A 24,261-nucleotide genomic window follows, 5' to 3' on the forward strand; every position below is an offset into this window, starting at 1 on the left:
AGAAGGTAATGAAAACATCATCAAAATAGTCCTTATGTGACATTAGTTGGTTAGTTGGACTCTTTTGAAGCGTCGACAATACATTTTGGTCCAAAAAAAAACAATGACTTTATTCAGCATTGTCTTCTCTTCCGTGTTCCTCAAATAAAGAATCAAACGGTCATGATGCACGATTCGGATCGCGTGTCAGACTGCTGAAATCACGTGACATTGGCGATATGAATCACGAATCAATCTGCTGATTTGCGACTGTTTGATTCTTTATTTGAGGTTTGAAAACAAACGTGGAAGAGAAGACAATGCTGAATAAAGTCATATTTTTGTTATTTTTGGACCAAAATGTATTGTCGACACTTCAAAAGAGTCTAACTAACCAACTGATGTCACTTATGCTTTGAAGTTTTCATTACCTTCTGGACGTGGACAGCAAGTGGGCATACACTTACATTCAAAGGACAGAATCTTAAAACTGCGTTCCGAGGATGAACGGAGGTCTTACGGGTGTGGAATGACATTGGGGTGAGTCATTAATGTAAGAAATTTATTTTTTGGGTGAACTAACCCTATAAGGTCATACATAATTAAGGGCGTGGTTACTTTGTCATTGCGTCACATAAGCTCCGCCCACATCCCGCCTATTTTCCCATTTTCTGTTATCTGGGAATGACACTCGATGACTCGCTCGCAAGATGGCAATGCCTAGCTCGCCCCTACTTTAAGCTTCAGAACGGCTTATCGGAATCCTATGAGTGACGTCACGGACACTACGTCCATATTTTTTTACAGTCTATGGTTGTAAGGTATGGCAGTATGCACCGTGTAATGGTAGCAATGTGTCAAGTAGTACATACGCTGCTAAATGTTTTTACCATTGTAGATACATTTGTATGGGGGTTGCACTCACAGCTGTACATGTATTGACTATTTTACAATTACTTCAAATGTGGTTCATTCAGTTAGTTTTAGTTGTAATAATATATAATATATATTACATTTTATAATATGCGTTTTTTTAGTATGTTGTTTTTAACTCAGGTGTAACATAATGTTAAGCAGTGATGCCAGAGTGATCCTTCATTAGTGAATTATCATGTTTTTTGATTCACATTCATCAATAAAAAATATATCCATTGTTTAAAAAAAAATAATTTTTATTTTTTTATCATGTTGTATTATGAACGAGTGTGCTGGCAGTGTAGATGTGGCATTATATAGACAGATTCTTTGATTCTAATCACAAGCAGAAGTTTAGTTTCATCGTAGTGTGCAGCTGGCTTGCATTTACGTGTCAAATTAGCATTAACACATCATAAACATGTACAAACATGTTCAGAAATATGCAAGAACGTGCTTCCTGTACACACAGCTCACTGCACACATGAGAGTGAGAAAGAAAGATGCGCTATTTGTAAAATTAGTCTGAAAGAAATAATTCTAGTTGTTACTTTTACAGAATTATAAGCGCAGATCTTAGGGTAAAATTATGCACAGTAATTGGTGAGCTGAAATTCACTCTCTGAAAATATCATTACTTAGCATCCGTGTATCGATACGATATCCCCACGGAAAATATTGCAATACTACCCTACCTACCCCTATATATATTCATGTCATTTCATTCAATTGAGTCTTCAACATCTCAAGTACAATATAATTCCTTTTGCACAGCTGAGATTTTAGTCTTTCCACCCACCCTTAACTCACGCAGTAAATTCCACCCATGATTGTGTGCATTTCTCATTGTGTGTGTCGTAGGGGCTCTGTGTGTAACGTGCTGGTGACGTCCTGCGCGGATGGCATCTGTCGTCTGTGGAGTGAGACGCTCTTGCCTGAGGACAGTCTGTTGGGGGGGCAGATCTCAGAGAACACCACCAGTTTCAGCTCCTCTCTGCCAAATATTGCTCAGAAAGACAAGATACAGCACGCTCTGGAGGTCAGCATGCAGAAATACACATACTCAAACACAATAAAATGATGTAGGCCTAAATTATCTCTGTCAATGCATAATGAAGGATAACACGCTATGCACGTTAACCTGGTTATTTGTTCGAATGAACTACTTGCTAATTATATGTAAACACCACACCTGCAATTTGGTCAAATAATCACATTTGTGGGTGCATTCTTTGCGTATCAAATCATATCTGCTTAGATATAAAGGCGAAGTCACTCTGAAATGCAGATAAATTAGCAAATGTGCATTGTTATATTGACATTTTTCAGAAGTATTGGATTGTTTTTGCACCAGATCTTCTCCTCAGCAGTTGTCATCTTCAGTAGGATGTGTGAAAACTACACACTTTTGTCTCCATATAAACCACAAACTAACAAACTAATTAATTTTTTGCTGGCAAGAGTCTGATGATTTTTAAAGGGATAGTTTTCCTAAAAATCTAAATTCTGTTCTTTACACACATCTAGCATATGCAAATTTGGCTTTATTGACATTGAATATAATGCATGAATCATATGCATACTATTATTGTGCTTTTCTTGTCCTTAATTTAATTCAAATTACATTATCATAACATAATATGTTAGAAGAAAGGGCTTGGAACAACTTGAGAATTAGGAAATTATGGAGTCTTGAGTTTTAGGACTACTATGTAATAATTTATGTTATGTGCTTGGAGATTGTGAAGTCCAGACAGAATAGTGTGTGAGTTTGTATTACACAATATACCTATATTTGTCTCTAATTAAATCACGGACGATAGGATTTTTTTTGTTTAGTTATTGCACAAGGCCATGTCACACCTTCAATGTATTATAAATAACATTACATCAACACACACACACACACACACACACACACACACACACACACACACACACACACACACACACACACACACACACACACACACACACACACACACACACACACACACACATGTTGGTCTATGTGGTTTACAGGGACTCTCCATAGGCGTAATGGTTTTTATACTGTATAAACCGTATTTTCTATCCCCTTACACTGCCCCTGCCCCTAAACCTACCCATCACAGGAAACATTCTGCATTTTTACTTTCTCAAAAAAACATCATTTATTATGTTTTTAAGGCCATTTGAATTATGAGGACATTTGATATGTCCTCATAAACCACATTTATAGTGTAATACCAGTGTAATACCCATCTAGTTATACAAATTTGTGTCCTCATAAACCACATAAACAGGCTCACACTCACACACACACACCTGTCTCCATGTGCCATCTGTAGACCCTGATGGAATCTGCATTTTCTGCACTCATTTTGGGGGGAAATCTTCAGAATTAATTTAATCACATGACAAAATGTATTTATTGGAGCTGAGAATACTACACAGTATTTCATATTGGCCTGTTGTTTGTGAATTGTGATTGTGAACAATTGTCTTTCTCAATTCAGTCTATTCACCACCTCAAGCACCTGCGCAGGGGCCGCAGAAGATCATCTGCCCTGGTGGCCCACACTGAGCTGCTGCCCAGCCAGCTGGGGTCCCACGAATCCCACCGCCACATCTCGCACCACGCCAATGCGCTCTGCCACTTCCACATCTCTGCCAGCATCAATCCCAACACAGGTGCTTATGCACACACACATACTTGCGCGGGACAATAATTTCATAGGAAATTTTTAAAAGAGTTTATTTTACCACTGAGCAAATTACTCTTCTAGCGTGCATTTGAACAGGCCGTAACTATCAACTCTGCAGCGGATATTAATATCTACACAATAGTTAAATGCTATTTTAGCCAGGTAATTTGGATCAGCAATTTAAAGGGTAAGTTCACTCAAAAATGAAATTTATATCATTAATGACCCTAATGTCATTCCACACCCGTAAGACCTCTGTTCATCTTCGAAGCGCAGTTTAAGATATTTTATATTCAGTCCGAGAGCTTTCTGTTCCTCCATTGAAAATGTATGTCTGGTCTGGTATGCTGTCTCTTTCCAGAAAGGTAATAAAAACATTATCAAAGTAGTCCATATGTGACGTCAGTTGGTTAAATAGAATCTCTTGATGTATCGAAAATACATTTTGGTCCAAAAATAACAAAGATATAACAGAAAATTCAGCATTGTCTTCTCTTTCGGGTTTGTTTTCAATCCGCGTTGGCGACTACGCAGTCTCCCTCAGACTGTTAAACGAAGCTTGTGCGCACCAGATGACACATCATCAGCGTCACTGCGCAGTTGCAAATGCGGATTGAAAACAAACACTGTGTATACTCACCAAGACGGGCATTTTGACATAATTTTGTGTGAATATGTCCGTTCAAGCGTAAGAAGAAGAGATTCAAGAGACTCAATTCAGTATGTGCACGCTTTCTGAGAGCCAACATTCTGGGAGTATCAAATTGAGTTGTCTTTCGCGTCGCCTTGTTGATGCTAGAGGCCAGAAGGGAATGGGCCGACTGATTCAAGTTGATAGAAGAGCAACTTTTACTGAAATAACCTCTCGTTACAACCGAGGTATGCAGCAAAGCATTTGTGAAGCCACAACACGCCCAAACTTGAGGCGGATGGGCTACAACAGCAGAAAACCCCATCGGGTACCACTCATCTCCACTACAAATAGGAAAAAGAGGCTACAATTTGCACAAGCTCACCAAAATTGGACAGTTGAAGACTGGAAAAATGTTGCCTGGTCTCATGAGTCTCGATTTCTGTTGAGACATTCAGATGGCAGAGTCAGAATTTGGCGTAAACAGAATTAGAACATGGATCCATCATGCCTTGTAACCACTGTGCAAGCTGGTGGTGGTGGTGTAATGGTGTTTTCTTGGCACACTTTAGGCCCCTTAGTGCCAGTTGGGCATCGTTTAAATGCCACGGTCATGTCCATCCCTTTATGACCACCATGTACCCATCCTCTGATGGCTACTTCCAGCAGGATAATGCACCATGTCACAAAGCTCAAATCATTTCAAATTGGTTTCTTGAACATGACAATGAGTTCACTGTACTAAAATGGCCTCAACAGTCACCAGTTCTCAACCCAATAGAGGATATGCATCCCACAAATCTCCATCAACTGCAAGATGCTATATTATCAATATATGCAAAATGCCTGTCCTGTCTTGTGTGCACGTGGGTTTTAAGTTGAGCATGTGCTCCTGTCATTGTCTGATCCCTCCCCCTTTTTATCGGATTAGTGTTTGATTTCTCCCACCTGTTCCCTCTTGATTTCTACCCTTTATAAGCTCCTTGTGTTTGTCAGTCTTGTTTGGATCGTTGTAATGTCTACATCCCCCCGGTTTCCCTTTATTCCCCGTATTGGTATGTTTTGAGTTTTTGGTTTGTTTAATGTGTTGTGTTTTGCCCCCTCGCGGGTGTTTTTTTGTATTTATGTTTCTTTTATAAATAAACCATTCATTTCTGCGCTTGAGTCCTCGCACCAGTTTTCCTTTGTGTTCCTGACCGTGACAGAACGATCCGACCATCAGAGGTCTCAGCAGGATGAGCGGGAACCTGGTCCATCCTCGTAGCCTGAGTACGCTCCGCCAAAAGGGGAAAGGGGGAGAGAGGCCAAGAGGGCAGAGAGGCTTAATTGCCTTGATGTGGGCCTCAAGGACATTTTTAATCTCTGTTTGGACTACCCTCTCCCGCAGTGGGAGATGGAGTTAGTGAGCCACTTGAACTTTTGGAACTTTTCTAACTACCTATACCATAGCAAGAGAAGAGTGGTCCCACTTCCGGTGGTTCTGAAACAGAAGATAATGAGAGGATTCCCCTGCGACTGTTCCATTGGACCCAGTTCCAGTGAACCTGGTTCCGGTGGATCGTGGTCCCAGTTCCGGTGGATCGTGCTCCGCTGGTCCCAAAACAGAGGAGGAGGAGAAAGGCTTCCTCCACGACTGTTCCAGTGGATTATGTTCCGGTGGTTCCGGTGAACCCAGTTCTGGTGGATCATGTCCCGGTGGTCCCAGTTCCGGTGGACTCAGTTCCAGTGGTCCCTACTCCGGTGGTCCCGAGTCCGAAAACGGCCTGGAGGGCTGTGATGGGATGCTTCGTGGTGGCAGTCCTGCTTGCTTGGAAGGAGCACAGGGCTTTATCCGAAGCCCCGGAGGAAGTTCCGGTGATCCCAGTTCCGGTGAATCGTGTCACGGTGGTCCGTGTGCCAGTGAACTCTGTGCAGGTGGACCGTGCGGGGCCGGAAATGCCACCCAGGTTCCTGCCTCTCATCGCTCCGCCCTGGTCATCTGATCTCTGCAAGCGACCATGGACTCTTGATTGTTTTGTTTTCCTTGTTCCCCCCTTATTTACCCTTTCCTTGTCTGTCCCTTCCTTGTCTGTTCTTCCCATCTGGCCCTGGTCTGTCCCTCCCTGTCCTGCCCTGGTCTATCCCGCCCTGGGTGTCCCTCCTGTCCCACCCTGGTCTGTCCCGCCCGCCCCGCCCTGGTTTGTCCCTCCTGCCCCGCCCTGGTCTGTCCCTCTTGTCCCTAGTGGAGCATCTGGTAGCTGCTCCTTAAGGAGGGGGTAATGTCCCATGGCTGTCCTGTCTTGTGTGCACATGTGGGTTTTTTGTTGAGTATGTGCTTGTGTCATTGTCAGATCCCTACCCCTTATCTGATTAGTGTTTGATTTCTCCCACCTGTTCCCTCTTGATTTCTACCCTTTAAAAGCTCCTTGTGTTTGTCAGTCTTGTTTGGATCGTTGTAATGTCTACATCTCCCCGGTTTCCTGTGATTCCCTGTATTGGTATGTTTTGAGTTTTTGGTTTATGTTTAATGTGTTATGTGTTTTGCCCCCTCGTGGGTGTTTGTTTTGTATTTATGTCTCTTTTATAAATAAATCATTCATTTTTGCGCTTGGGTCCTCGCACCAATTTTCCTTTGTTTTCCCGACCGTGACAATATGGGCCAACATTTCTAAGAAAGCTTTCAGCACCTTGTTGAATCAATGCCACGTAGAATTAAGGCAGTTGTGAAGGTGAAAGGGGGTCAAACACAGTATTAGTATGGTGTTCCTAATAATCATTTAGGCATACACAAAAATGTTTTATTGAAAATCAAAAAATATACTCACGGACAGAGGCATTATATTTTTCTCTGTCATTAGATATCCCTGCAGCGTTGGCTGGATCGGGCCTGTTCTCAGAGGATGTCACCGGAGGGTTTGTGGTTCACTGGCTGAATAATAAAGATCTGAGCTTCACCACCTCCATGGACCTTTTCATGCAGCAGCTGCGCAAACTTTCAGAGCAGCACCTGGAACAAGGCACTGAGGACTTTGATCAGGAGGGAGCTCCCAAGTTTGACTTTGGTAATGCCTTATAAATAAATCTTTTAGCATATATTTTTCTCTTAAGCTAACAGACATTGCCTAAATGAATGGGGTTTTTAACAATAGCATTATTGTTTCTTTAACACTCACTGCTGCATATTTATATTGTCTGATGTGCTTTTTTGTTTTTGCTAGATCTGGATGAGATGTCTGATAAGGGTTCGTCAGAACATGAGGAGGGAGATCAGGAGGGTAGCACCAAGGCCTCTTCTCCCGGTTCAAGCAGCAGTGTTCCTCTGCCTTCCGTTTTGCTGGATCGGAAGCTAGAGACTCTCATTTTGGAGTGGAACAAGAGTCCAGATATGCTCTTCACCATTCACCCACACGACGGATCCTTCCTCGTCTGGCACGTCAAGTACCTGGATGAGTTCATACCTGGCATCTTCAGACAGGTTCAGGTAAGACACTCATGGTTATGACTAGTGATGCATCAGAATTAAATGAAAAATAATTGTTTTGAAAAAAAGAAAAGAAAAAAAGTTACATTTGTGTATATATTTTTTAAATCACATTTATTTAATATTCAGTAAAACTGTTACATATAAACATTTAAATTGCACATGTAGTTTAATGTCAACTTTTGAATTATTTACTTCAATTTGTTTTTGAAATGTGTCACTGTAATAACTTCATAACTAATTTATTCAAACATATGTTATATAATGAAGCCAACAGGTAAAGTAAAAATATAATAAGTAATATAGTGCATATATTTAGCAAAATTATCCGCTCGAGTTATTTTTTCTAGATGACTAATGAGCTGTGGACATTGAATGGCTTATCTGAGGCAAATGTATCATTACGTGCAGTGTGTGCAAAGTTACTTACTAGCCACTCATTATTTTCACTGGCCACAATTTTGCTGTTTGGAAATTGCATTTTATACGATTAAAGTTGACACAGGCATGCTCAAATTACTTGATTTTGAGTCATTTTACCTGATTTAGAAGATTTAAAGGTGTCATGAACTGGCTTTTTTATTTTTTTATTCTGTTGTCTAAGTTCAACTAATGATGTTCGTGTGGTTTTTACATTCAAAAACATCATAACTAATAAGTAATAGGCTATTTTCTACACTGGTTTTGAGACTCTCTCCAAAATGCTGGGTTTCATGGGTGTGTCACTGGAGACTTGGAAGTAAACGACCACGGCTAGGATTGGATAAGATTTGCATATTTAATGAGCTTCAGCTCCATTTCACATGAGGGAGGAATGATTATCTCGAACACAGGGCTCATTAACGTCTTTATCAAACAAACACAATGATTTGTTTGTATTACTGCGATTGATTGGACTATTTTTTTTGTATTACATGGCCCGCACGATCGGTCGATATAAGCGCGGAACCGTGCACGCACACACACACTCACACACGTGGGCGCACGCGCCCTTCAAATGTCAAGTCGAGAGAGAGAGAATAGAAGAACAAGAATGGAATATTATGAGATTCATCGGCCTGCTGACTGGCTTACGTTTTAGTATTCTGTCTGGAAAACTAAAGTCCAGAGTCCAGCATGCTAAAGGTATGTTCTGTTAGACACATACACATAAGCAAAACGATCTATAACAATGCAATACTATTACATATAAAAACACGTTTTACTCACATAAGTGTGTAGCACCATTCCTGTCGGACCCAATATAGAAGCACTTAGGTTTAATCTCAAAGTTTTAATCTCAAATTTCTACAAATCCATCTTCCCCACGTGAGCTGGAACTTCATTAAAACTTAAGTTCAACCACACATTTCTAATATTAGGATCTGAAGGAAGCTTTGCAGCGACTGTTCTTCCACAACCAGGAATAGCGCAATATCTTGCTATCTTCTTCGCAGCGCTATGAGTCGGTGGGCGGGGCTACTGAAAGTTTTCAGCTCTGAAACTTACAGGATATTCTTATATTACCATGACCTATTATATATCAAAAGCTCAAGGGAAAGTTGATTTCTCAATTCATCACCCCTTTAAAACCCTTTCAAACTTTCAAATGCAGAGTGACCACCCAAATCAAGACTACTTTGTATATCAGCTCGGCTGATACAGTATGTGCATTTGTACAAGGGATGAGCAATATGAGCATTGGCTAATATGAGAAATTTAATTTAATAACTTAAGGAGTTATTTTTGTGAGTCTATATAAAAGAACAAAGAAACAAAAAGCAAATTACAAAAACAATAGTAAAAATAAAGTTTTATACATATATACATTCACAGCACATGTTCAGTCAGGCACATTTTCAGTTCATGCATTTGGAAGCTTAACTTTAATAGAAATTAATTTGAGAAGTTAAAACACGATCATATATTCATGTTTACGATCATTCGAAAATACTCCTGGGTTTCTACTGATTGAAAGCCATTATGCTAATCGCTGAAGTAACCCTTTAACATTAATGTCAGACAGGTATTTATTGGGCTGCTGAATGCATGGATTTAATATTCTGACACATTCAGTTATTACTCACCTGTTCACATACACTTAAGCTATAACCGACCGTGTTCATGCGAGATTCTCCACATGATGGACATTGACATCTGTGTGCTACTTTTCAGCCTCAAGGAGAACTAATCGTGAGTATGACAGAGAAAGAGCGTGCGTGCGTGAGAGAATGCTTCTGTTGTGTTTAATTGAATTGTAATTTTGTGATGCGAAGATCTTGGCATTTCATTTGGCTAATGGCTGAAATTATAGTCAACCCACCAAAGTTGCTAGTGGGAGTGGCTGCCTTACCTGCCACAGCTGAAATCTGCCCGCATTTGGTGGGCTGGTGGGTGTTAATGTCAAGCCCTGGTTATGTGACATTGTTTACAAGCTGTTTTTTTGTGTGGTTGAAACACTGATTGAGCAATTGCGTCATTTGTTGTAAGTTGCAGGGCTGGGTAAATAAATATTGATTTCTTGATTTTAATCAATTCTTATTTTTGTACAAATTAATCTTAAATCCCAAGAATCAATTAGTCATCCTGTTTTCAGTTGATGAATGAACGGACCATTGTAGCGCGCCTCCCATTCATTAACAATAATCTTTGTGCTTTGTTACTATTGATATGAAACAAAGTCTTCGATTTCCAATTACACCCATTTTATTACAAAATTCAAAAACATAAATACCGTTTTGGCACTATGGCGTGATATCACTCTGACGCAGCTCAGCTCAAAATAAGCGACCGGCAGCGCACATGAACTGATCTTCTCTTCCGCCTTAATACCAGTTACAGCACAAAATAAACATGAATGAGCATCTGAAAGTGTTAAAAGATAAAGTACAACTTACTGATATCCGTATCATGTCACATGAAATTGCTCAATCTGTGTTTCAACCGCAGGAAGACGTCAATGTCATGTAACGTCACATTTATCTCAGAAAAAACATATCCAGTGTCCATAAACTTGTTAGTCAGCTAGAAAAATGTACTCTAGAGTGGTGCATTTTGCTAAATATATGCACCATATTACATATTCTGTATTATATTTTTTCATGTTATTTAATATTTAATGCTTGTATGAATAAATCAGTAAAGTTTTTATGACGGCCACCATTTATTTGTTTATAAAAACGAATTGAAGTAGAAATATGATTATGTAATTGTAAAGTTAATCTTATAACTGTTATTTATATTTTAAAAAAACATAATTGAGTGTAATTTAAGTGTTTGTATACAAATAAGTTAACTTTTAACCCAGCCCTAGTACTTTTTCTTTTAACATACCTTCTGATGTTCAGTCAGTCATAATGTTTATTTTGTGCTAGTGTCAAGATAACATTTATTGTTTAAATTGCGACAGAATAGCTCAGACTTTTCCCTTTTCATGTATTTGTTTAATAATAAAGTACAAAGTTTATTGCATTTACTGGATGTTAAGCGTGCTAAAATAAGGTTTAATGATGTTTTGTTCATGCATAAACTGAGAACAGCATAGACTAAATCTCGGTTCATCAAAATGAAGATCAGTTAAAAATGTGAAATCGATTTTGTCAACCCAGCCCTAGTTGTCCACCCAGATGACATGTTTACCTGTAGCTTATACCCGTGTTGTGTGAAAAAAATCAAAACATACAATCGGAAAAGTGCTTATTAAAGCTACACTGTGTGATATTTTCCCCCATCTAGCGGTGAAAATGTTAGATGACCATCTAGTGAATTTTAATTTCTGTTCCTCTCATTTCCGATTTCGTTTTAACTTAATTTAGTCTAAGATTAACATAGCAATCCCCCTCTTCACATTCGACACGGTGCCATGGAGTGTTAAAACGCGTAAGGCGAAGCTTGAATTTACGGGTATGTCCTTCTTTGGCTAATGTACTTTCAAGATGGAGGGGCAACATGGCAACCGGCATTCGAACCCCTCACCCGTATGTATTTTCAATGGCATATTATAAACTTACTAGAATACTTTATTACGTGAAAGAAGTAAATATACATTAATCAGCACATATATTTTTGAAAGAGCTAAGTGTTTTTAGCTAAGAATAAACTAAAAAAGTTACACAGTGCAGCTTTAAATGTCATAAAATGTCTTACTATAAATGTCTTCATAGCTTGTCAATCAATAAAACCTTTTTTTTTGTTTGTTTTGAGGTATGACGTTAATGTGCATTCATTCATAAATATCAGCCACCCTATACTAGATGTTAATAAAAGCCATTAAAAAACTAATATAGGCGAACTACAAATAATTACCCTGATAAACTAAATAAAATCTATTTGTTTTCTTCTTCAGGTGTCCTTCTCCTCTCGTATTCCAGTGGCGTTCCCCACGGGCGATGCTAACTCCCTCAGTAAGAACATCATGATGTACGCATGCACGTTCATGGACCAAGAGAGCTGCATTGCTCTGGAGGAGAAGCGAAGTGAGCGGCGCCTTCATCAGAGCGCATCTGCGTCCGCTGGGCTTGGTGCTCACGGACACTCTCTTGCTGCTGTCATAGGCCCTGCTGTCATGATGGTGTCTAAACATGTAGATGGCTCGCTCAACCAATGGGCCGTGACCTTTGCAGAGAAGTCTGCCTTTTCAAACGTCCTCACAGTTTCGCACAAGTTCCGTTACTGCGGACACCGTTTCCATCTCAATGATTTGGCTTGTCACACGGTCCTTCCTTTGCTGCTAACATCATCACATCACAATGCACTGTTAACGCCATCCTCTGGATCTGGAAGTATTGATGAGGTGGCTCTTCAACCCACCAGGCCAATGAGAGGCTTTCCTCGCAAACAACTGCGAAATGCAGCCACGCGTACGTTCCACGACCCAAACGCGATCTATAGTGAGCTGATCCTCTGGAGAGTTGATCACATCGGCCCACTGTCCTGCACAGGGGGCGTATCCGAGCTAGCACGAATCAACTCTCTCCACACATCTGCGTTCTCCAATGTGGCCTGGCTGCCAACACTCGTCCCTAGCTCAGTGCTCGGTGAGTTTAACACCACTGCTGTTTTCATACCAACCTCTGAAACTTTGTTTGGTGCACTTTGCTATTGCTTATAGTTAGGGAAAGTGATTTAAACAAACCCCTACACATTGATCTGTATGCACAGTGATATGGGCATTAATGTTACCTCAAATTGTAATTTTTTTAAGGAGAAGCATGTTATTACTTTTCTAAATGATCAGAGCTATCAAATTTTTTTTTCTGACAGATGATAAAGCAGAATAACCTTACAGTGTCTTTGCAACCATCCAGAACACTTTTGTAGTGGTTTCGTAACTGTAACCCAAACAACCGCAAAGCAATTCCCTTATAACTATTCGTAGTATCTTATGAACCACCTAGAACTGCCTACCTTAGCCACCACTCAAATAACCATGGCAACATCCTAGCAACCAACAGAAACTGTAAAAATGCCCAAGCCATTACCTAGAACACCATAACAACATTATAGAGACTGCCTTGTAATGTCCCATCATCCACCCAGTAGACCCTGAACCACCTTGCTATGTCATAGCAACTACAAAAACTTTCCGCCACCCACCCAGAACACCATAGAATCCACCTAGCAATGTCATAGCAACCACCCATAAACTGCATAGCAATGGTCTAGCAACCACCCAGAACTCCTCAAAACTGTCTAGCAAAACACACATCAACCACCCAAAACACTACCATTGTTGCCTAGCAATGCCCTAGCAACCACCCAGAAATCTAATAATGCCATAGCATGTTAGGCTTTGCATTACAAGTTGGCTAAAGAGGTGTGTTTTTAATCTGGATTTAAACAGAGTGAGTGTGTCTGAGCCTTGAACATTATTTTAATTGAGGCTATTGTAGCACTCGTCTAAGAATTAGCAATAGCTTAATGGAATGCTTACTGTGTAATACAGTAAGGATTTGAACTCGTCAGAAGATGTAGGGGGCGCTAAGGAGGTAGCGGGTTATACCGAGAAGCAACAGACAGACACAAGATTAAATTAGAATTAGAAATATAATTGGTTTTACCTTTAAAAGAAAATATAGAAAATTAATAAAATAAAACAAAGTAAATTACAAGATCACATGGACAATAAACAATAAAAACTGACTGAAAATTCCCTCTGAGTGCACTCGGTTTCTCCCTTAAATATATGCACAGGCCGGTCAATTCAGTACATCAAAAATAATAGAATAAAATAAAATAAAAATAAAAGAATATTCAAAGAGAAGGTATAATGTCTCTTAAAAGACCTCAAGTGTTCTCATAAGGTTTCAATGTCTCTTGATCTGGTCTATGGATGACCATACACCCTTAAGGGTTCTTTAGATCGAATTGTCTTGCTTCATGAGAAAACTGGAAAAATGAAAGGATATCGTCCTCTCCATGACGTATTTTCTTCTACTCTGCTAAAGGTTTGCTTGGCTCGCCATCAAACGTGAAGTTCACAGGGTGTCACAGAAGATCGCTCGGGTGTCATGTTTCCAAGAATCAAGAAAGAAGGAAAAGAGAGAAGAAAGAGAAGAAAACATAGAAATAAGAAAGACAAAAAAACCTGGTCTCTGAATCAATAGCGTTTCGCTTATACAGACACGTGGCCAACAATGGCGACGGTGAAACTCTCTGATCGATTTGTTTGCTCTCACACAGGCGCACCTCGATTACAGGCGTCCGTGATCATAAAATGGCGTCGTGAACTAATAGAATTTATTACTCTATTCAGTCAGCTTTTTACTCAGAATGCATCGTAGTAATTGGATTTTGAACTTTCTCGTACTTTTCAAAAAGGGTTTAAGTCAACCATTTTATTATCAGTTTGGATCACATTGATCGATCGCATCTGCTCTCTCCATCAAGGTGGTCTCTTCTGTCATCGAGCATGCTCATTGACACGCACAGCGCAAAATGACCAAGAGCTCGTCAATCACTTATTGACATCTTTTATTAAGGGAGTATGATATAATTAGATGGTATAAATTAAATAATGCCCTTTATTTAACCTGTGTTACACTATTCCACAGTTTAGGAGCCAAATGTTAAACAACTCTACCCCTTTTAGTAGACTTTGATATCCTTGGTACCATCAAAAATCCAGAGATTTGTGACCTTAATGAGCGTGATGGATTGCAGCGTGGTAGAAGATTGTTCATGATATGGAGCAAGACCATCTAGGGCGTCATAGGAATGAGGCAGCATTTTATAATTGATACAGAATTTAATAGGTAGCCAGTGTAGAGATTATAAAATTGGAGTGATTATGATCATATTTCTTTGACCTGGCAAGATTACTCGCAGCTGCACTGGACTGTGGTGCGATATTTCTAATCTCAGCTCCATGTAGTGAACTCTGTCTACGTTAATCAATTAGTCCGAAAGAAAATCTGTAAAGTCTAAAAAGTCAATACAGGGCCCTGGGGGTCTATACACAGTAGCCAGATCAAGAGATAGCAGGGATTTTTTTTGACCAATATAAGTTGTAATTATTTTATTTTTTTAGTGCATCAAACCATTATCTGTGATCGTTTAATTTGCAATAACTGCCTTAGATGCAAGATACCTAACGTTTATAAGTTCGATCTTTAAAAAATAACATTTGTTATCCGTTTTATGTATTTTTTAGGATTTTTTTAAGATTTTTTCTATATCATGTAATAGTCTTATTCTAGATACATTTAAATGTCAGTACAACCCACTTAAGAGATACCTATCCTTCACAGCCTGCTGCTTATGGCACTGCTGTGAATACAGTCTATAAATGCATTAGTAGCATTTAAGTACTTAAAACAGGGCTTTTCAAATCTTCCCCTGGAGGGTCTGCAGAGTTTAGCTCCAACCCTGATCAAACAAACCCACCTGTGATTTTCTTACCTGTGTTTTTGAATAGGCTTAGAGCTAAACTCTGCACCGCATTGGCCCCCCAGGGTAAGAGACTTAGAACATAGGCCATCATAACTGTACTGGGTGTTTGAAATGTGACATACTCACATGGTGTGTAACATCCTGGAGATGTTGGAGATCCACTCTATCTTTCCTGGGGGTCTATCGGCACGGAAGAATAGGTCGCTCTCAGAAAACATTCCAATTAGTCACAAAAAAAAAGTTTTTGTTCATCCCACCATAAAATTGACTATTTATTTTAGAGTGTATAATCTACTTAAACTTTTATTCCCTCATTGGTAAGTGGGAAATGGTGTTGACATGATGATCCTCTTGAAACTCCTTCAATGCCCGAGCCCAGGGGTTTTCTAACTGGGGTCCTCCAGAAGGTTCTAAGGGGTCCCCAGAAAATTTCAGGGAATAAAAAGACAAAGCAAAAAGGGATAAACTGTTTAATTTTCTAAATGTTTCTCTCCATTCTTGCCATAAACATACTTTCCAGAATTGTATATGTTTGTCTTGTTGTATTATAATGTTTAATTGAAAATGTTCTTCAGGTTTAAACATCCAACATCTTACTGGACATATAGCCAAGTTTGGAAACAATATGTTGTATTTATAATGTCACACTTACTATGACTTACAGTTTTAGTTTTTTCATAAAAATATAGAGATAGATTTAGGGAGTCCCTCATAAATGTTCATCATAATTGGGTGTCCTTGGCATCATGAAGTTTGAAAACCCCTGCCCTAGCCTACCCTCCAGAACACCCTAGGAACTACATAGCAACCACCTAGAACACATTGCCATTGCCTAGCAATGCCCTAAAATAACGCAGAACACCTTAGTAACCGCACAGCAACACCTTTGGCAACTCCAAGAAATTCCCTTGCCTCATGATGTAGAGTTTTGCCTGAGCAAACCTCATTCTTCTGTTCGAAAAATAGAAATATCTTGTATAATTATGTTATTTACATTGCTACTGTGATGGGCTTAATAAAAATGTTTTGTGTTTGTGTCAGGAACGTACTGTAACTCAGCAAGTGCGTGCTTTGTGGCGTCTGATGGTAAAAACCTGCGTCTGTATCAGGCCGTGGTGGATGCCCGCAAACTACTGGATGAACTGTCAGACCCAGAGACCTCTGTAAGAGCTTCTAAGACAAGATTTGATCAGAATAACATGCTTATCTGCCACTTAAGGGATAATAAATGTTATTTGAGTTGACTGATTGTTGATCTCTGATGGTTGGTTTTGTGTTTAGAAACTGGTGGGTGAAGTGTTCAACATTGTGAGTCAGCAGTCCACTGCCCGACCTGGCTGCATCATCGAGCTGGATGTCATTACCAACCAGGTGCGGACTACATCTGTTTTGTGTGCATACGCAAGTTTGTGTTTGTTTAACATTGTGTGACTAATTTGTTACTATTCAAAAATAATATGTTGTGTGTATACTGTCCCCCAGTGTGGCTCAAACACTCAGCTGCTCCACGTGTTCCAGGAGGATTTTATTTTAGGATACAAACCACATGAAGACCTTCCAGATTTCAACATTAATCGCTTTCCCTCTGCAGAAGGTACAAAAAAGACTTATTTTGCCTTTGTAATGTTTTTCTTTTTTTTTTTTTTACACAGAAAATTACATTTGGGTTATCTTTTTTTTTTAGAGTACCAGCCCCCTCCTTTCTCAGAGAAGTTCTACCTGGTGGTTATCGAGAAGGATGCAAATCGGAAATCAGTATTACAGATGTGGCATCTTCATCTGCGCTCTGTGCAGGCTTGTGTGGGTGCGTATGATGTGGGTTATTTGTGAAACTATGACACAGCTGTGAGCAGACAGCTTATGAGGGGAAACTGTGAAGGGAGTCTCATGAATGGAGAACTTATACTTCCTCTAATGACTAATTTCCTTTTCAGAGATGGAAATAATTTACAAGGAAATTATGCCTTAATTTTCCCATTGGTTGTACTGTGTTGTGTTGCATCTGCTGCATCTGTCTCTCTCTCTCTCTCTCTCTCTCTCTCTCTCTCTCTCTCTCTCTCTCTCTCTCTCTCTCTCTCTCTCTCTCTCTCTTCCTCTATCTGAAATGCATTCTATATATCATGTATTTTGGTAATTGGCATCATTATTGATTATTGTGACATTTTACTGTATTTTTGTGTCCTTACAGAAGAACCAGTAAATGACCAAGTTTTCCAGAACCAGCTGACGGTTCCTTTAAGTCAGAACAATGCTGACTCATCTCCTGATATCACTCCAGGTCAAAGTCCGCTTCCCCGTTCCTCCTCTTCTGCCAACTTGCAGTCAGCCAGCAAACTCATACTGAGCTCTAAACTGGTCTACAGTCAACGGCTAGACCTGCCATCAGGGGTGGAGCTTATCAGAGCCACGCCATCTGCTGGTATGATCATATATTTATAAAAAATAAAAATAAACCAGTGCTTATAATTTAGGGGTGCAACATTTTACTGTGGAACGTTTCTTATTCCTCTTTTAAAGTCATGAGGTCTTTCTTTAATAAGCATGAGGGCTTGACGATTATAGCTAAAACAAATTGATATCTAAAGTATATGTGACCAATCATGGAAAGTAGGGATACAAGTCGGTTAAAAATGAAAATCTGATGATATTTTGAGAAGTTGTGGCCATTTGAAGGTAGGGATTTAAAAACGTTTACAAGAGAGAAAATGTCCTCTAAGGATTGTGCCATTCTCACCTGCTGGGATTGACAATAGGCCTCATTTACATCTCATTTAGATGAGCCATACCCCCTGTAAATATGCATGGTTGCAAAGCAACGACAGACACAACAGGTAAAATCGGACCGCAAACTAATAATAATGAAGGATTGCAGATGCTAGCATTACCATCTAAAAGCCCATTATAGTAATGGAGGTTTTTGGCAATTTATATGATGCTAATGATTACAATTAAAATGACTATTAATAACAATAGGTAGGTATGGGAAGGTCTAAACATGTTCTTAGAATGAACACAAAATGACAAAGTTTGATGTTTATGGAAACTCACCCCATAAGAAAAGTATTCTTGCAGATCTCGTTGCCTCCAATGAAATAAGTCGTTTGGGCACACTTTCTGTTTGTCGGGGTCTTCCTTGTGGATATTGTACATAATGTCTGGACAAAGCTTCTGGCTACAGGACTGTCTCCTATGCAGAGAGTTCTCTTTTCTCCTCGTGTAGCATTTACAGTCAAAGTTATGGATTTTCCCTATTTCTCTGACTTTATCCCCATCAAATAATACTACTGATATAGCCTCTGAAATCTTATGGTCCAACTCTTCTGACGCCAGTCCGATATATTCTTCCTCTTCTTCATCATCACTCAGAGATTAGGGTCATTATTCAGTCTTATTATGCCGCTTTCCTCGTTGCTTAGATCGTCTTCAGAATCAGTGAGCGCTTGTTCATAAACATCCGGCTTGAATTACTTCGAAACATTTTCGGTGTAACTGCCACAGTTCAGCTCGTCTGCGATAATCTTTGCTGCATCCATCTTCATTGAATTTTTATATCATCTAGAGCCAGCCAGAGCGCTGCATAAGTAAGTTGCCACGCATTCCTTTGTAGGGCGTGGCAATAACAAAAGCCAGAATTGAAATACACACAGACAAAACAAGGCGATTTCAACCTCAAATTGTACGCTTTTAAATATACCAATAAGGCTTCTTTGTGATCTCAACTAACAGGATCTGCAAAAAAGTGAAAACCACCTATTGTGAAAAAAAAATAAAAATGTTTTTCTCATTTTACTCGAAAGTAGTACTGCCGACTTGTGTCACAGGTTTCCGTGACGGGTCACATATCCGTTGAAGCAACTTAAAAGTGCACTTAAATTTTCAGTCTGATTCAGTCCATGCAAAGTTGCACTTGGGGACTTTTATTAACATGGAATCCTTGAAGTTCATATTTGAACGGATTTATGGAAATTCATTTAACTTTACAACTCTATTTATGTTTTTGCTGTGCTTGTTGTTCTTTTCAAAGGCCACTTGAGCTCCTCGTCTATCTACCCTGTTTGTTTGGCTCCATACCTGATTGTGACCACCTGTTCTGATGGACGTGTCAGGTTCTGGCACTGTAGGGTAGACATGGACTCCTCAGCACCACACCCCGAAGAGACGCGTTCATATCGCTGGGAGCACTGGAGCCTCTTGAAAGAGGAAGAGGACAATGACAGCTCTGTGTGTGTTGCGGGCCGACCTGTTGCTGTCAGTTGCTCGTACACAGGAAGACTTGCAGTGTCCTTCAAACAGATTTTGCCTGGGAGTGATGGTGATATGTCTCAGGACTTCTCCATGCTTGTATCAATCTATGAGTGCGAGTCGACGGGCGGCTCGGAATGGGTCCTAGAACAGACAATTCACCTTGATGATTTTAGCAAACCTGTGAAAACGCTAGATCCACGTGTGAGTGTGGATAGTAATTTGGTTGTCTATAGCAAGTCGGATTTATTTGTAACTAAAGACAGCCCTAATATCAAGCACTTTGTGCATCTGGACTGGCTGTCAAAAGAAGATGGGTCCCACATCCTGACGGTTGGGGTTGGATCCAACATCCTTATGTATGGACGGATCTCAGGGGTTGTCACCGAGCAGACAAGAGTGAAGGATGGAATGGCAGTCACTCTGCCTCTAGGGGGAAGCATAAAACAGGGTATTCGCTCTCGTTGGGTGCTGCTGAGGTCTGTAAACCTTGTGTCTTCCGTGGACGGCACCCCATCCCTTCCAGTGTCCCTATCCTGGGTGCGTGATGGCATCCTGGTGGTGGGAATGGACTGTGAGATGCAGGTTTACGCGCAGTGGAGGCAAGACGAGAAACTAGGTGACTCCGAGGACAACAGCATCTTATCCCCAGAGGCCGTTGGAGGTCGCACTATGTCCGTTTCAAATGAGGGCAGAGCGCGATCTAAGAGCGTCTTCGAAGGCAGTGCGGGAATCGAGGATGCATTCCGCCCCCCAGCGGTAATTCAAGATGGTGGCTTATTCGAGGCAGCCCATTCATTGTCGCCCACTCTTCCGCAATACCATCCATCCCAGCTGCTAGAGCTTATGGACCTCGGAAGGGTACGTCGAGCCAAGGCTATCTTGGCGCACTTAGTCAAGTGCATTGCTGGAGAAGTTGCTGTGGTGAGGGATGTAGAAGCAGGTGAAGGCGGTGCAAGGAGGCACTTATCGCGAACCATCAGTGTGACCGGTAGCACAGCGAAAGACATTATCGTTGCTGGCCGAGACAGTGGGCGAGATTACACTGAAATCAACTCCATCCCCCCGCTTCCGCTTTATGCCCTGCTGTCGGCAGACCAGGACACATCTTATAAGGCAGGAGAGGAAGTGGGAAAAGCTGGAAAAGGGGCAGAACTTGAGATGCAGAAACAGTCAGAGGATCAGTATGCTGATTTGTTTCAGGTGCCGGCTGTCACCACCGACGATTTTGTGAGCTTTGCTGCAGAGAAAACAGAGAAGAAGTCTCGTGTTATTAACCTGTCTCAGTACGGCCCCACGTACTTTGGTCCTGAGCACGCACAGGTGCTGTCTTCACATCTTATGCACTCCAGCCTGCCAGGACTCACGCGTCTCGAGCAGATGTTCCTTGTGGCTCTTGCTGATACTGTGGCGACCACTAGCGCTGAGGTTTCAGGACCCACGGATAAGCAATACGCTGGTGAGTTTTCTTTTCATACAAACTTTAAAATTGGAAGATGTCATTTCTGCCCCACTAGTGTCCAAATTGAGAAAAAAAAAATATTCACAGGTTTCCCAAACAGCCCCAAACTCTCTCAATCAAACAAATCCCACCTCAGAGGGATTTGTAGAACTTGTTGAGCCAGTTTGAGCTTTTTTGGCCTTTTCTGGATGCTCGAACAAACCATTGTTTTGCTAGCTCTAAATAACTGTAGTATTTACACCAAGGTACTTAACTTATGATAGGCTTACTTTATACTTGTTTCTGCAAATTAAGAATTAAAAGTTTTACAGAAGGGGTGGGAAGCTGTGCATGGCCCTGCAGAGTTTGGCTCCAATCCTAATCAAACACACACCTTTGCAATTTTCTTGTTACCCTGTAGCTTTTGTGTGTTTGATTAGCATTAAAGCTGATGTCAAGATGTCCATTTGAGTTTAGCTATTCACATGTTCTTGTACCTAACTACCTTTTACTTTTACTTGAACCTTTACTGCCATTTTGCCACCTTATTATAGGCACTTAAAGGTGCATTAATATAAGTGATTTATGAAAAAAAGCGTTCGGATCGAGCACCACAACAAACTCAAACCCAATCAGCAGTAAGGGATGTATAAACTCATTTATATTTGAAGAAAGTCTGTTGAAAGAGAGATTGCTAAAAGATAGGGCTGGGCAATATGGGTGAAAAATTATTTCGATAAGATCTTTTCATATCAGTCGATAATTATCACGATAAATGTCAAATAATTATTTTTCCAATATAAAGGCAGATTTGTGCTCCTAAGTGAAAGTTGTAGAAACCAGACTGTTATTTGTGGTTTTAAACTACTCTTGTCTTTCCTGTCAGAACATGACAAACACGTTTTTAAATTCCTTGCACTTTTCCAGTCATTTTTTCTTAACAAAATAAAATTTTCTTGATAGAAAAAACTTTGCTATGCCTCCGGGCTGCCTGTTCAGTCCCTTCAGATGAAAAAGTGGATGATGTTCTCTAGGCTCCCCTTATATACCTGGTCGCACTATTATGATGTATGATGATAGGCTGTCACCGGCCAAAGAGATTGCTGTGATTTTACAGTTTTATTGCTTCAGCTAATGTCTCAGGACGCTGTTCTCAGGGAACCAGGGTTACATTGGGTTATATTGTAACATAATGTGAACACAGCACATCAACAGCCAGATATTATGAATCATTTCTTTGTGGGTAGTGATTCTCTTTCGCTATTGACCTATGATTAGCAGATCTATCAGATAAACAGCTAATGATATAGCCATTTGACAGCTATCTTTTAACTTTTTAGTTGTACAAAAGTGCTGTGACATTTAGTATCATGTTTTAAAAGGTTATGATGTATTTTAAGGTACACAACAATGGGGACTGTGGTATCAAGACAATTTATATGTAGCATGACGTCCTAAGGTCTAGGTTTTGTTGTCACCCCCTGCTGGAAGGTTTAGTCATTACACCAACTAAAAGCAATTAGCATCTTTCTGCATTTAACTGGCAGTATAAGCCACATTAAGATATAAAAGAATGCAGTTTAAAATAGACACTGTATTTCAGATCAATATGTTATATTGTCATGTTCACATATTCAAGTAAATATTAAATTAATAAACATACAATTCTTTCAGGATCAAAACGTTGTCTCTAATAATATACAGATATTTTGAATGTGATACACTTCTTGTGTTGGCTATCTGAATGTCAGGGGATTTAACCAAGAACGTGAAGAGAAAACCATAATAAAACTTTTTTTTATAATAACCTTGATATTATTATTTATTGTCAACATTGAATATATCAGGCTTTATCCATGTTACCTATAGATCAGATCTTTTTTATTTAGTCTCTTTAGTATTAAACCTTAACACAGTGTTCCAGTGCTTGCAAGAGCCAAAATGCAAGGAGAAAGGTTCAGGGACAGTAGGATAAATCATACAGATTGTGTGTGTTTATAATTTCATTCTAATTCACATAAAATTGGTTTGATGATGAACTTCAAAGTTCAATCCTAAATTTCCCCCTGGATGAAGCATTTTTAATTAGTCTCTGAGTGTTGATGTCCTGGATTTTTGGGGCTGTTAATGTTTAATTGGATCAGATGTTATCAGAGTCATTAGGTGATGCAGATCATGGTCTGGAATTCATTCAGGATTGTGTGCTTGAAACTTCATTAACACTCTTTGATGACAGACCTATATAATCTAAGAGTGGCGATCGCATGGCACACCTTCAAACTAGGTTTGATAGTGCCTCCAAAGCAACGGAAACGCATTGCAGAAAATGAATCAGAAGTTAAAAAAATGCAGTTTTCCTAGGGTGATGGTTTAGTAAATGTGTGTTTCTACAGGTGGAGAAGCTCTAGATGAGTGTGGTCTACGTTACCTGCTGGCCATGAGATTACATACCTGTCTGCTGACCTCCCTGCCTCCCCTCTACAGGATGCAGCTACTGCATCAGGGTAACACACGCTCACCAACATACACACATCACACTCCAATGTGAACATGCAGCGGTAAGGGGTTCGCTCAGATAAGGTGGCGCTAAAGCTTTCCTAGCAAAGGCCATCAAGTCAAGACACATTTATATAGTGCTTCATACAAAACAGATTATTTCAAAGCATAGTCACATGAGTTCAGAAGAAAATAAGTGTTAATATTTTAAAATTCAGCTCAGTTCAGTTCAATACCTGTCAATGTTGCAAAATACATTATTTATGAAACTAATTTAATTGAGGTTTAAAGGTGCACTATTTAGTATTTTTGCTGTAAAATGTCAAAAAAAACACTAGGCCAATGTTATATATTTTGTTCAGTTGAGTACATTTACATTTACATTTACATTTATGCATTTAGCAGACGCTTTTATCCAAAGCGACTTACAACTCAGGAGAACAGGAAGCGATCCGTCAAGAAGAGGCAACGAAACACAAAAAGTGCCCTAGATACTAAGATTTGTACACTGCTCAGAGTAGCAAAGACCAGAAAAGGAAAG

At 39.9% G+C, this 24,261-nt stretch overlaps 1 protein-coding gene across 3 annotated transcripts in view; it reads left to right on the forward strand.

The window, feature by feature from the left end:
* Positions 1 to 24,261, forward strand: part of dmxl2 (Dmx-like 2) — a 106,592-nt gene that overhangs the window by 25,492 nt on the left and 56,839 nt on the right. For all 3 annotated transcript variants that reach the window (XR_010898451.1, XM_067419586.1, XM_067419587.1), the window contains exons 8-19: positions 1,756 to 1,933; positions 3,393 to 3,567; positions 7,050 to 7,253; positions 7,410 to 7,672; positions 11,997 to 12,687; positions 16,583 to 16,704; positions 16,823 to 16,912; positions 17,024 to 17,135; positions 17,226 to 17,345; positions 17,730 to 17,960; positions 19,566 to 21,242; positions 23,618 to 23,728. Coding sequence is in view for 2 of the 3 variants with exons in the window: in XM_067419586.1 (XP_067275687.1) it covers positions 1,756 to 1,933; positions 3,393 to 3,567; positions 7,050 to 7,253; positions 7,410 to 7,672; positions 11,997 to 12,687; positions 16,583 to 16,704; positions 16,823 to 16,912; positions 17,024 to 17,135; positions 17,226 to 17,345; positions 17,730 to 17,960; positions 19,566 to 21,242; positions 23,618 to 23,728 (3,974 nt within the window). In the remaining variant the exon portion in view is untranslated. The remainder of the gene's footprint in view (positions 1 to 1,755; positions 1,934 to 3,392; positions 3,568 to 7,049; positions 7,254 to 7,409; positions 7,673 to 11,996; positions 12,688 to 16,582; positions 16,705 to 16,822; positions 16,913 to 17,023; positions 17,136 to 17,225; positions 17,346 to 17,729; positions 17,961 to 19,565; positions 21,243 to 23,617; positions 23,729 to 24,261) is intronic.

Source organism: Pseudorasbora parva, chromosome 16, assembly GCF_024679245.1.
Source record: "Pseudorasbora parva isolate DD20220531a chromosome 16, ASM2467924v1, whole genome shotgun sequence".
Lineage (NCBI taxonomy): Eukaryota > Metazoa > Chordata > Actinopteri > Cypriniformes > Gobionidae > Pseudorasbora > Pseudorasbora parva.